The 14,305-nt window shown below is 41.8% G+C and overlaps 1 protein-coding gene across 3 annotated transcripts in view; it reads right to left on the bottom strand.

Annotated features, from left to right (window-relative positions):
* Positions 1-3,244: 3,244 nt before the first annotated feature.
* Positions 3,245-14,305, bottom strand: part of strbp (spermatid perinuclear RNA binding protein) — a 116,163-nt gene continuing 105,102 nt past the window's right edge. For 2 of the 3 annotated variants that reach the window (XM_072658125.1, XM_072658124.1), the window contains exon 19: positions 3,245-9,009. In XM_072658125.1, coding sequence (XP_072514226.1) covers positions 8,915-9,009 — 95 coding nt within the window. In that variant the 3' untranslated portion in view covers positions 3,245-8,914. Of the gene's footprint in view, positions 9,010-10,570; positions 11,122-14,305 lie in introns of those variants that run through there. The other variant, XM_072658126.1, reaches the window with a different exon arrangement.

The following is a 14,305-nucleotide window of genomic DNA, read 5'->3' as shown; positions in this document are numbered from 1 at the left end:
AGTTCAGATTCAAAACGTCTAGTTTTACAGTATTAAAACAGTATTTCAGTGATATTAGGCACTTAGACAATACCAGGACTAACGCAGGGCAGCATTTCCCCCTCTCTTACAGGCTGCTTTTATTTCTAGTGTGAACTACTGGGCACTCTTGCAATTTAGACCACTCGTGTCCCGGCCAAATGGCTGCCGTTTGCAGTCAGCAAGGTCATAAAGTATAATCAGTCATTGAATCCACTGGCTCCTAATCAAACACCACTGGAGCTTATTTATGGCTCCCATATCTGACCAGCACACACAGCTTTACTGCCTCTACTGACATAATTGTTCTCCAGTGCCGTTACCCAGTCCTGGAGAACCCAGCTCTACACAGCTCCATATTCTACCTGCCAGTCTGAGGAGGGGGTCATAATTATCTGAATGTTGGCATTTGGTAACACTAATGCACACCAATCAGCCATAACATTACAACCACCTAACCTAATGTTGTGTGGGTCACCCTTTGCCGCCAAAACAGCTCTGACCCATTCAGGCATGGGGTCCACAAGACCTCTGTAGGTGCCCTGTGGTATCTAGCACCAAGACAGCTTCTAAGTCCTGTAAGTTGTGAGATTGGGCGTCCATGAGCCGGTCACCTTGTCACTGGTTGTCCATCCTTGGAACACCTTTGGTAGGTCCTGACTACTGCATACCGGCAACACCCCACGAGACTTGCCTGATGTTTTGGAGATGTTCTGACCCAGTCGTCTAGAACATCACAGTTTGGTTCTTGAAAACATTACTCAGATTCTTACCGTTTCCCCTATTCTCTGCTTCCAACACTCCAACTTAATTGTTTTTTAATTTTATCTGATTTTTCTCCCCAATTCGGATCACCAATCACCCAACCCATAGTGACAGGGCCTCAGTCTGCTGGACCAGTTGGATCTCCCCCAACGCACCAACAGACTGTTCACCTGCTGCCTAATATGTAAACCCGATCACAGCTACCATTGGAACATCACTGTTACTCCCTCCACCTGTCTGTTCAAATGAAATAGTTGATAGGTATAAATATCAGGGAAGGATAGAGAAGCTCTTTGTTCATTATGTTGATGAATATGATGAATGAAGGCAATATTTTAATTTGTTTAAATCTTAGTTTGTAATTAGTTTCTGCACTGGTTCAACTTTTACAGCAAGTAGATTTACTCTTGGTAATGAACAGTTACACAGGCTCACTGCTCTGAAGCACTAAATGCTATTGGAGTACTAAAGTGCCCCCTTTTTGTGTCTGTTCAATTTGAGTGAGTTACAAGCCAGGTCTCCATGTTGCATCACATCTAAATTTATATGCAGAAAAGAAGTACTTGCTTTTAAATATTGCCACAGTCACTCAAAAACCTTGTATGTCCAAAACAGCAACTTTACATGAGAAGGAAGAAAAAACCTTCTTAACTTTTAATGGAAATCAATGTAGAAATATTTTATTCCAAGTCATTTTGGAGGATTTCTATCGATCCATTCATCAGAAATCTAGAAATGCACAAAGAATAACAGTCATATTCACATTCTGTCAAAAAGTGAAAAATTGAGATACAAGGCTTTTGTGTGGCAGTGCAAATATACTTAAGTGAAAAAACAGGTGGTAGTAAGTTCAGGCTCCAGCAGATGGCGCTGCAAAGGACGATCAAACTATAAATACCTGCAGGGTGTGGGATGAGATTCACAGATTGAGACCGCCAGTGTGTTTCACGGCATGGGAATAAAAGGCAAGCAAGCAAGCAAGAATTGCTTCTAGAAGTCAGTGCAGGTGCAGGACCTTCACCACCAATTTCTGAAAGATCGCTCTGCAGGGAGCTGCAGTTTCATTCGTAAGTCGTGAAAAACCTCAGCAGTCCCTGTTCATCAGATTTGTCCTTTGGTCACAATTCTGAGAGTTTCCTGTAGACTGTAGGGATTTCAGCCACTGCTGGTAGACCCGTATGACCGTAAGCTTCCATACACCTGCAGATTCAGCTCCTTCCGTCACTCTATGGCCTTTAGCCACGCCCAAATACAGTCACTCTTTTTAGCCAATCATTAACTGGAGCGGCTGTAAGACTCATTTTCCACACATCCAACGAGACGCTCACTGCACTGCCTCCTCTTCTCAGTCTACGAATCCCGTCACACACCCCGCCAGTATTTATAGCCCCTTTATCCTTACAACTGCAGGAGTCTGAAATTACTACCACCTTAAACACACTCATTTCATAATGTGATTTATTTTAGTTTGGGAACTTTAATGTATATGAAAGTAGAAATACTGCACTTCCATATACATTATAACACATACTGTGTTTATGCTTTGCCCCCCCTCACTAAAATACCCCTTGTTACTTGTGTATGTACAGTCCAGTTATTGAATAAAACACTGAAGACAGGACAAATGGTTCAGAATCAGTAGATATAGATTTAATTGTTTAAAAAAAGTTTTTACACTTCATAGAGATTCAGCACTTTATTATTATCATCATTTTTTTCAAGCATAAATTATGGCAAATACAGTGACAGACAGACCACCATGGTGTTTTCACAACTAATAGTTTTAATTCAATACCACAGCTAGCAAACATCTACTGCCGTCGTTTTAACTTTGCTTCTACTCAAGCACAGCTCGCCCACGGAACTTGTGCACAATCACCACATCACGTTATGAGATTATCAGCTTTTTAAATCAGTTTCAAATCTAGAATCTAGAGTTTTTTCCTGGAGAGCATTTATTTTCTCAAGTCACATAAAAAAATTGTGAAACAAGATATGTGATCATCGTCGGGGCCGCGCTCAACCTGCAGGCCGAAACCCAACGGAGACGAAGCGATATCTACAGTAGCCTATCATGGAAGAGCACGCTGGCAAAAAATCTGCCATGCTCACAAAAGAGATCATCACTCGTAGAGATATGTAAACACAAATGGGTAAAAGCACCCAAAGGTCACAAGTTTTTTTTTTTTTCCTTTTCTTTTTTCCTGGAAGTTATAGAATTCATATATATCATAATAGTAATAATAATAATAATAATGTACCTGCATGTCTTTGCAAAAATGCACATAGCTCTTCTAGGATAATACATTCTACGTTCTATGCACATTGCTCTCCTATGATAATACATTCTAGCTCAGCTCTATTGCAAGAAATGGATTCAGTGGGAACTTGAGGACACAAGCTGAAGTTTAGAGCAGCTCAAATACCAAAACCCACCCCCGCCCCACCCACCACCCCCACCTCCGACTGCGTGCTGGATCAGAGTGGAAAGCAATTCATTTTTGCGAACCTTGCTCGCATAGAAACCAGACCCGGCTCCATTTCACCTACGAGGCTTCAGGCTCGCAAATTGAATTTCCAGCCTTCTCATTCTCAAGTCTCACACACAAGTCCCTTTGCCCGGTCAGTGGGATAGATAGATTTTTGCTAACCAACTGTGCTAAAGTAATTAAATGAGCGCTGCTGAGGAGGAGTTGGGAGGGGAACATGTTAGGAGAGATTTGGGGAAGCTCCAGAGTTATAAACGTCCATCTAGACTGAGCTGCTGTATCTTACAGTGTCTCCCATGTGACATTAACATGCTCTGTATACTACGAGCATGTGACTGCTGTTAAACACCCGCGTGGGGCGAAGTGGGCCTACAGCAGTCCTGGCTTTTGGCATGTAAAGATCCTTGTAAGAGAGTTGATTTAGATGTCTGGAGCATTTCCTGGTGAGCTGGAGACATATGGTCAGAGACATTTCCCTGCAATGTGACCATATTATCTGATCTGATCCGATCTGTCCTTTACATTGTACGAACCAACAGAAATGGTCCAAAATGCTCTTGTTGCACAGACCTGTAGAACGTTCTTAGGTTCTCATATAAACTGGCCAGTCTGGAGATCCTGTTTAATAAATATATAATATATAACTCTTTTATTCAGATTTTAGGCCTCTACATAGGACAGTCAGGTGTGGTTTTATGCTTCACCTCAAAAATACAATGAATCTTTATTACCGTCAGACCCTGTGACTGTAGAAAGCATGAACACCGTAGATCTGTTCCCTTCTCTTCTTTAGAACTAAAGGCAAAACTGTCCATTATGGTCATATTCTCAACCAGAGTCTGCACAGAGGTGGAGCCAGACCCGCCCCCTCCTCCCAGACCAAGCACATCTGAAACCACCTTCATTGAGCTTCCAGAAGCAGAGCAGATTTTCCCCTGGATTCCCGGTTTGTCCAGTAAGTGGACGCCCCAACAGTAAAACGGACAGCATGCAGGTCCTGCAGACGACCGGCCTCTTCCAGCCAAGGCTGTCAATCACTTCATAACTAAGTGTAGCCCCGCCTTCTTATGATAGAGCAGAGTAAGAGTTTAACAACTGATTTCTGGGTAATAAAACTGCTGGAATTTGGAGACACTGGAGAAGGAAGGAGAATAATGAGATGGAAAATGGTCTGGACTGGTTTGATTTTGAAACATATGGGGATGGGCGGAGCTACACATCATACTGCAACAAGCCAGCAGATGCACTAAAGGAGATGTGTGCTGTCCATGTTTGCTACAGTCACTGGTCAGACCTCATGAAACCGGTGTAAACCGGTGTAAACACCCACAAACTGAACCGTTTGATGTGAGGATAGTCGTCGCCCTGCAGATAATTTATGCCGATAGTAACAGGTGAAAAAAGTAGGTGTACTGTAGGTTACTGTAAATGAAACCAAAACTGTATCTGTGTTGATGGGTTTTTTATGCAGGGAAGTCAAGCTGGGGCCACATTTTAGTGAATAGTGAAAATAAAATCTGGCTAAAGTATATAGAGATACAATGAGCTTGGTATGCAGAGTGTCAACAAGCCCATTACTATTTAACTTCATTCCCAAAGACCCAGTTACACCTGGTCACTTAGTAAGTCTTGAGTATCTGGGTTCTATCTGGATAAGGCAGAACCACATAAAACAGCAAGCGTAACGCACCCGGAACACATTTAAACCAGAGCCAAACCCCATCACTCACGTGTAGTGAGTAGTCAGTGTAAACACATCCGTAATAATCACAGCACAATGAGCAGATTTGCCCATTTCATCTCACACAGCGATCAGATTTTGGAGACACTGACTACCCAGTGTAAACACATGGCTAAACTCTGATCAGCAGACAAGCCAGACACTAGTGCCATGACGTGACCAGGTGTAAACGGATGACCGGTGTAAAATTTGGGGAACGTTACATTAAAAGGTGGCTGGAACTTCTGTTAGATACTGGCCTGAGCTGTGAGGAAATGTCCTCTACAGGGACGCAAGGTCTTGCTATGTCTTTTATTGCAACATGACAAACGTCCTCATCATACCCTTAATTTCACCCAAGATCCAGCTGTGCAATGCCTTTTCAAATCCTGCCCCCCCACTGATGCAGCACAGAGAGTTGAAACAAGCCTGATTAGCTTTGGCCGCCTCTGCTGAGCCAAATTAGACCTCAAACCAGACTCATACATGATTCCTCCCCACATATTCATGGAGACCATCTGGCTTTCAGAGCTGCCTAAAGATACCGGACGAGCATGAGGGAGAAATAGAAGAGGTGCTTGTGCCGCTAATGGAGGTCTTAAAAAAGAAAAGAGAAATAAAGCAGCTAGAATTAGCTTTTAAAATTGGATCTGGACAATGCAGGTACTTTTATTTTGACATGTTGTGCTAGACCGTATGGCTTGTGTTTTTGGGTCTTCTTAAATATCCCTGCAATATCTTTATTGATTTTTACTGTTTTGGATAAATATGGCTATACATGGTTAAAGAGACATGCCACTCAAAAATGCAGACACTGCTAACAATTAATAAATGCTGTGGCCCATTCTGCAGATAAAAGCTATGCTAACTGGGCCCCATTAGCTTTCACTCACTGTTAGCCACATTAGCATTTCCAGGTGACGTATTCCTTTAATGCACTTCGGCACATTCACTAGGACACGAAAGCAGAGCATAAATCAGATCTTTTTATGTTTTGTTCTTAAACACATCGGTTAGATAAAAGGTAAATACAGCGTGGAAGACTCTACGTGAATCTACATTCAAACAAAAAGCTACTTCCCACGACTACTACAGTCTTCTCTTCCTTCCAGACCAAATGGAAATCTAGCTCTAGTGTTAGTAATGCCATCCTTCAAGCCTTGATCTACAGCTAGAATATTTCTCGTGTTGTGTTTTTGGTGAATAAACATCACGGAAAGGGGCTTGTGTGTTTGACAGCCATTTATCAAGCGCAAACAAAAATAAAGGCAACCATCTCATGAGCTTCATGTTTGCACAATTTCTCTGATGCCCAAAGCTACACACAGAACTTACCCATATAAAGACTTACCATCTCTAATTCAAAAATGATTGAAGTCATTCCTCTGGTTGGGGGAAAAACTTTTGAGGTTCAAAAAAAAAAGAAAAAAAAAAGTGGTGCACATAAAAAAAAGCAATTAGTTAAAATAGTAGTAGAATGAAAACAGGTCGGCTAGTCTGACGTACATTCAGTAGAGTTCTTGCTGTGTGATGCTCTTAAATACGTTTACACAAAAAACAAGCTTTAAACTGGCCTGTTTCAGAGAGAGTCGTAGTTACTCCTGCTGTAATTTTGTTAAATTGAGAAATTTGTAGCCCAAATAATTCAAGACGTTCTAAGCTATATGAAGTGTGTATATAAATATAATGGGGAGAAAACACCTACACTACATATGGTTTAGAAAAAGAACCCTGAATTGTATATACATCATTGCTGTCCAAAAATAAATAAACAAATAAAATGAACATAAAACATCTCACTTTACCCCCATTTATATTTTTCTGTCATAAAAAGTTTTTCTTTACATTTTGTGAACATTTCAAGGTAAACGGACCAATAAAAATGCTCCAAAGTACCTGAAATTAAATCTTTTAACCTTAACTTGCATTAAAATAAAAATGAAAAGGTTTTTATTTTTATCTGTAAAGTTAGTATACTGGAGATACTTTTTGCGGTTACCATAGTGATCTGTGTCTGATGTAGTCTAATCATAGCAGTCTAATAAAAGCTGATGGAACTTGCACATGAATATATAATTTACATAATTTGGAGTATATATGGCTGCTGTCACGCAAAATCCTTGCATCTCCAAAACGGCAACTTTACAGGAGAGAGAAAAACCTCAACTTTCAATGGAAGTCAATGTAGAAAGATTTTTATTTCTTTCATTTTGGTCATTTTGGAGCGTTTCTATTGGCCCATTCATCGTGAAATTCTGACACAATGTAAAGAACAACCGCCAGATTCACATTATGTCAAAAAGTGAAAAATGGTAAAAATAAAAATACAGGTCTTTGCGTGACAGTGATGAAATGTACGATGAGCTATCCAGAATTTCACTGACCGCGTCCCTTCTGCCAGCAGAGTCTCAGTATGAATGAGCTCATTTAATAAAATTCAGTGCTGACCTTCACCTGAAGCACTGGTAAAGTCAGATGTTCCTTCTCCGCTCAGCTCCTGGTGTAATAGCTCAGTGACACTGGCGTGACGGGAGTGTCATTACTGAGCAGGACTGAACAGAGGGAGTGTGGAGTTAAACGGACTCTACAGTGAGCTCTGAACGGCTGCTGTGCTGCATTTAGTAAACTCCAGATAAACGGCGAGGCTGCCTGTAGCGAGCAGAGGAGCGAGACTGTGCTTTGTGTTAGAAAACAGAGTGAAGCTGAGTGACTGGGTCACATTAGCTGCCCACCAGATCCGCTCACACACACACAGATTGGTATGCGTGCGTGTGTGTGTGTGTGTGTGTGTGTGTGTGTGTGTGTGTGTGTGTGTGTGTGTGTGTGCGTGTGTGTGTGTGGGGGGGGGGGGGTTATGGAGTTTATTACATGCACCTCTGTGAACTGGGACAGAAAGTAAACAGCTTCAGTGTGTGGAGGGGGTGTGCTTTCTGAGGACCACTGCCCATGTCTGTGTGCACGTGTGCGGATGTTCGGGAATGCTGAGTGTTGCTACGTGCAAGAAGGAGGAAAAATTTGGACAAGCCAGACTGCAAGAACGCAAGGCTTTGGTTGTACTGATTGCATGCGCACGCGCACACACACACACACACACACACACACACACACACACACACACACACACGCACACACACACACAAGATTGAGTGAAGAGACATGGTCAAAGCTGCTCAAGGTGCAGAGAAGGAAGCATTACTAATCTACTACAAGTAGATTAAGAAAAGGGCGTCCGTATTGCATTTCAATAGATTCAATGACGAGATTGGATTGCTTCTCTATAGAAAACTGGAGGAAAGCTATATTCCAAGTTAATGGTTACATTTCACTCTCTAAAATAGTTTATACCAACAATATTTAAATGTATATGTATATATAGTATATAAATATACATAAGTACATAAGTATATCTACACGTATATATTTATAGTACCGTATACCATACATATATTTATATATATGCATATATTTATAGTATAGCCGCACATACACACATGGTGAATATACAGTGGAAATGAATATATTGCAGTGCAGTGTCGGAGTAAGACTCAACTGAACATTCACATCATCTCAAGTAAGCTTAAAGCCTAGAAAAGTTCAGGTGTATTGCTATATAAGAAAGACCGAAGGCCCCAGCCATTAGTCAGGTCGAGCTGAGGTGAACAAAGTCAGATTGGAATATTGCTTTCGTACGATCTGTGAGTTTGTTTGATGGTTGTTGGTTTGTTTCTTGCTTTCTTTTTCTAAAAAAAAAAAAATCCTTAGTTTAGGTCTAGGTCAGTTTAGGAGGAGAGTGTGTGTGTGTGTGTCTGTTTGTGTGTGTGTGTGTGTGTGTGTGTGTGGTTTGGGACGTTTCTGTGCGGTGGAGACAGCCTGGTCAAGCCTGGAGCGGTACGACACTTTAGAGCCACACAACCTGATGGTTCTAGAAGTCAGAGAAGAGATCTTGAGGACCCAAGTGAATAATAAAAGGTGCGATGGTCCGCGGCTGGTAAAAGGGATTGTCAATGAAAAGACCACCTACAGTGAGGAGAAGAGCAGAGAAAGCTGCAATTAATGGCGCGGGCCAGCAGGAGGCAGTGGTACACACTCTGATGGTGGGGGAGGGGCAGGTGGTGGTCTGGGTGTGCTGCAAGGGTGGATACTAGGGTCTCTGCTCTTTCAGGCTGTACGTGGGGTTTTCATTGAACCAGGAGCGTTTCAGGAGGTTAATAAAAGACATCAACAACTTAAGTTGCATGATTACCACTTTCCGACCAACAGAAAATAAATAAAATACTGAAGGGGAAAAAAAAGTAATAAACTATTGAAACGAGCTCATTCATTCGAGATAAAAAGCAGAGGATGTGTGAGGAAAAAGGTATGTGGCAACTTTCAAGTTTCAGACAGATGTGGTTAGTACATAACTCTGACAAATCAGAACCAGTGTGATTTTGGAGAGAGTATTGTACAATGAATGCCATCACCATCAAAGAGAACAGGCCCCATTGGTTTCTGAGTGGACACACAGCTGAGGATGACCATGAAGAATGTGGGGAGGGTCTCCACCTTACAGCAATGGGGATCATGTGACCACAGGGAGTAACCAGGGAGATGGTGGTTCTCTTTGGTTAGGGATGGCCATATTCCTGTCACGGACCAGCACATACACCTTCTGATTGGGTTGAAGCCAATCACTCAACAGCAACTCAGTCTGCAATGGCCCCTGCCTACTTCAATTTACAGGACATGGCTCAATATCTGCTAAAGCCAGGACAAGCTCAAGGTCAGGCCAGCCCAGGAGTTATTGAAAATGTCGTGTTTGTCCTGGCTAAATAGCCTATTATAGCGCACGCTACAATGTTGTCATCAGAGGAGAACGCACGCACTTCTTCGCCTCCCCTCAAGGTACGAGGCGGAGAAGGTTGTCGTCAAGGTTAACACGTAGCTAGCTGGCTATAAATTGGAGGAGAAAGGGGGAAGGGGAGTGAGGACATGGGCCATGCTGTGTGGTTGCTTGTGCTGGCCTGTGGACGAGGAAGAACTTACAGCTCACACGCTGAGACAATCACCAAGAAGGTAAAAACAAACACCAAAAGAAAAGGAAACCAACAAAACAAAAGGACATAAGACATTGGGTAGCATATCTCCATGGATCCCATGTTGCTGCTTTCGATTCTCCGATGTGTGGCTGTGACTGGAGGCTCCAGGTGTGTTGCAGTGTGAAGGCTCTTTGGGATGTGGCGTGTTTCTGTTGTCCTGTCTGTCTGTATGGATGTGAGTGTCTGTATGTATTCTTAAGCGACTCTATTAACTGCTATGGGATTTGACCTATTCATCATGAACAGGCCCCTGGTTTCTGGTCAACAGCAGGAGCATATCTATATCTAGTCCATTGCATTTTCATCATGCTTGCTTATGAGGGTCAGCGTTTGAGAGATGAAGGACTGAATGAGGATCATTCTAGCTTCCATTACTAATGTCTTACGCTCCAGACTAAGCTTAAGAGTCTAATGCAGAAGCCTGAGACGGTTATGGGGGCTTACGGCGCTACATTACGACTCTACGGCTCATTATGTACACACAAGTCAATGCTTGGCAGTTGAGGAAGATAAAGGTTTATTTGTCAGCAGTAGTTTTGTTTCAATTAGGCCTATACATCCCACAGCTTCTGCCATCCTTACAAAAACCAATCACATAGCCTTAATCCTTCCTATAGAAAGAAAAAAAAAATAAAAAAAGGAAAATAAAAAGATAAAAGTTGGTATAATTTAAAATTCCACGAATGAGGTAACAATTCACAGTACAAATCGTTCAAGTCTTTTTTTTTCTTCTTCTTCTTCTTATTTAAACTTAAAAACCTGCGTTTGTAAAGTCAGAAAACATGAATAACTCAAAAATAAAATAAAAATAAAAATGCTCTTTACAAATAACCCTCCACTTAAAGTCCTTACAGCTCTCCAGGGGGTTACACTAGCACATTCTAACATTCCCTTCTGAATTAAAAGTCATGTGTTGTGTTGTGTGTCTGTATATATGTATATATGTATATTCATGTTTTGGTGGATCTCCTGAGCTAAAAGAAGGAGTAGTGGGGGATTGGGTAGGTGGGCACTTTCATGACGGGCAACAGAAGCATTCTCTTGGGCAAACCTAGAAAGAGAATGAAGAGAGTACTCCACATGAGTCGGGGGGTTGGGAGAAAAAAATTAAACAAAAAAGAAAGTATTTGTGCCAGTCAGGACCCATTTTAGAGAATGGGCCATGTATACCCAAGAGAGCAATTAAGAGGAGTGAGTGAGAGGAAGCAGAGGGGGTGTCAGTAGGCCAGGTGTAAAGGTCAAAGAGAAGCATTAGTCCACACAGGAGGGCAATACAGGCTGGACTATAGGGGACACCTCATTTTGTTCTCTGTATATCTATTCTCTACACTAGAACTGGGCAATATGACTATATTTTATCGTATTGTGACAAATTTGGTTACGGTGATAGACAGTATGTCTTGAGAATATCGTCAGCGCTTACCAAGAACACTGATCAACTGCTAGTTTCATTACAAACTGGATGGAGTGCAGCACATTTAGAGTAAAAATCACTGTATTCAGTACGGGAGAGTACTGAAGTAGTAGTTCTGCCACTACTGATGCATTTTGTCTGCGATCACAGATGTGTGTGAAAATTATCGTGCATCATGAAAATGTCTAAATATTATGATAGTTTTTACCATACCGCCCAGCCCAGCTCTAGACCTACAATACCTACAATGATGGGTATCGCTAAAAGGGATTAAGTGGTTGCCACCCAATCCGATTCAAACACTTGAGAATTGGCTGATTCCAATTTTTAAGTAATAAGTAAGATGTGCTGCTAATTAATACTGATGTTAAATCATTGTGTTTTTAGTTTAAATCTTTATGTTTTTTTCTGCAAACACTCGTAACTGCTGCGGGTTGGGAATAATATCTGTTAACGCCTCCTAGAGAACACCAGAGGATACTCTGCTAGAACACAGCGGTAAAAACAAAGGATCTGAACTGGGCTGATCTTAAAAGGGCCAAATATTAAATTTAAACGGTGCATCCTAAAACATTAATTGCTATAGAATCATTTTTGGCAATTCTATTAAATTATCTGCCCATAAACTGACCTTTAAACCTGAAGCTCAATGGCAGTGAAGGATGAGGGAATCATTCTAATTTGTGAATGATGTGGGACAGAACTCTGGGTAAGGGGCAGGCTTGGTTTGGACATTAATAAAACAGTTCGGATTGTGAGAATAGTGTGGAATGTTCACCCTAGTGTGTGTGTGTATATATATACACACACACGTGTGTGTGTGTGTGTGTGTGTGTGTGTATATATGTGTGTCTCATGTTCAACTGCTGTAGTCTCCCAGTCCCATTTTAGAAATCACAAAGCAGCAACAGGAGGCAGAGGTTTGGACAGCATTGGATGACTGAGTGAGAGGAAGTGCATGCACACAGCTCTCCGAGACCAGTGAAACACAGAGAGAGGGAGAGATAGACAGAGAGAGCGAGAGATATAAAGAGATAGAGAGAGATAAAGAGGATGCTGGTCTCCTACAGCACCGTACCTGGCTTTCCTACACCTGGAGGAGTGCTCATTAAGTGGCAGGCTGAGACCAGGACAGCAAGAATTACCCACTCGCTGCCCCCACAGTTGCCCCAATGGACCAAAGGTCAGGGCAATCCCTCCAGCCTCCTTCTCCCCTCCTCTCCTAGTCCCCCCCTGCACATAAAACTCATTCAAAGCAGCTTCAGCTAGGCTGGCCCAGAGAGAGATACCCAACGCCACAAAAATACAGGGTGTGTGAAATCTGCATTTTCATTGAGTAGTTTAGGAACTAAAATGCATGTGTTCCTAATTCTTTTTTTAACATCTTTATTACGTCATGTTTTAATGTTCCACGACAGAACGGTTCCACTGAGAACGTTCCTCACTGCAGACTCTAAACTGTTCTGTTACCACTGAGAACGTTCCTCACTGCTACAGGCTGGCAATAATGACTGTAGTCATGCTGCTTAGGGGACAGCAGAGGGAGCTGTGCTAAAACACAGCGGTAAAAACAAAGGATCGGAACTGGATCAGGCTTAAAATAGCTGATACTCCTCCTCCTCCTGATCCACTGGAATGGACCTAGACATCCCTAATAATTTACATGACAAGATAATTTGGGACAGATGAATACTGAATTTCCTAAAATAATTTTGTGATTTTATACAGTTTTAAACAGACACTATCTAATCATTTCTGAAGGGTTTTATGGTTTCATGCTCCTACATTTGTCTTCACAGAGAGGGAAATGTTGGCAGTCACCAACAGCACCAATAGCAGTAGTTAAGATCACACTAGAAGCTGCCCTGGTAAACATGGTTATAATAACTTGTAAAATGACCTGACCGGACCCTGACTTATGCTGTGTGTGCATGAGGGAGCATGTGGTGCTGAAAGAGAGACATGCTGGTCCTCCGAGGCTCTCTCACACACTGCAGTGAGAAGAGCCTGCCTCAGCAGCTGGCTGAATTTAGCAGTGAAAGCATGTGCTCATGATGAGACGTATAGAAACACCAGCAGCCACCTGGTTCCCCACTCTAATCACCTGTGCAAAACCAGTGCACAGACTGGACTACAGCTGCTTTATCATACACTGAGCTTAACTACAACTCTATTTAGAAGCAAAACTCTATTTTGTATGAATATATGAATGTGTTTAGTACAGAATGTTTATAACTATATAATTACAATTACTTGCACTGTAATGTAGCTAATTATGTAAGCGTAATTACATTTATAGATGAAATAGTATTTCATTTTTAATACATTCTTTGTTTTTCTATGTGGTTAAATGTCACAAAATAACTGTTTATGTATACAAAGAACTGTGCAAAAGTTTTAGGCTCCTTCAATTAGATTGAAAAAGTTGCTTCTCTGGGCAGTAAGTGTTTATCTCTTCAGTAAAACACTGATATATAAATAAACACTAATATCATTCCTACAGAAAGTGTTGGTGGTTCTCTATCACTCTGTTCATCATTAGAACATCTCCAAAGTTCTCCTCATGGAGTCTAGTATTATTTTGAGTTCTCCTCAGATCAACACCTGGTTTGGTGGTAAATCAGGGCTTAATGATGGTAAATCAGGTGAGCTGCTGCTGCTGCTGCTGCTGATGGAGTTGAACACATCCTCCATGCTGTGCTGGCTGGAATGGGGGGGCGTCCAGAAGAAACCTGGAGGAACCGAGCTCTGTTCTTCAGACTAGCTCACCGACAAGATCTCACTACTTTCTTCAGAATGAGAAGCTCTTGCTCCTTGTATT

The sequence above is a fragment of the Salminus brasiliensis genome, chromosome 16 (genome assembly GCF_030463535.1).
Source record: "Salminus brasiliensis chromosome 16, fSalBra1.hap2, whole genome shotgun sequence".
NCBI lineage: Eukaryota > Metazoa > Chordata > Actinopteri > Characiformes > Bryconidae > Salminus > Salminus brasiliensis.
Note: the sequence above shows the minus strand (reverse complement) of the source record. Positions and strands in the feature narration are given on the sequence as shown.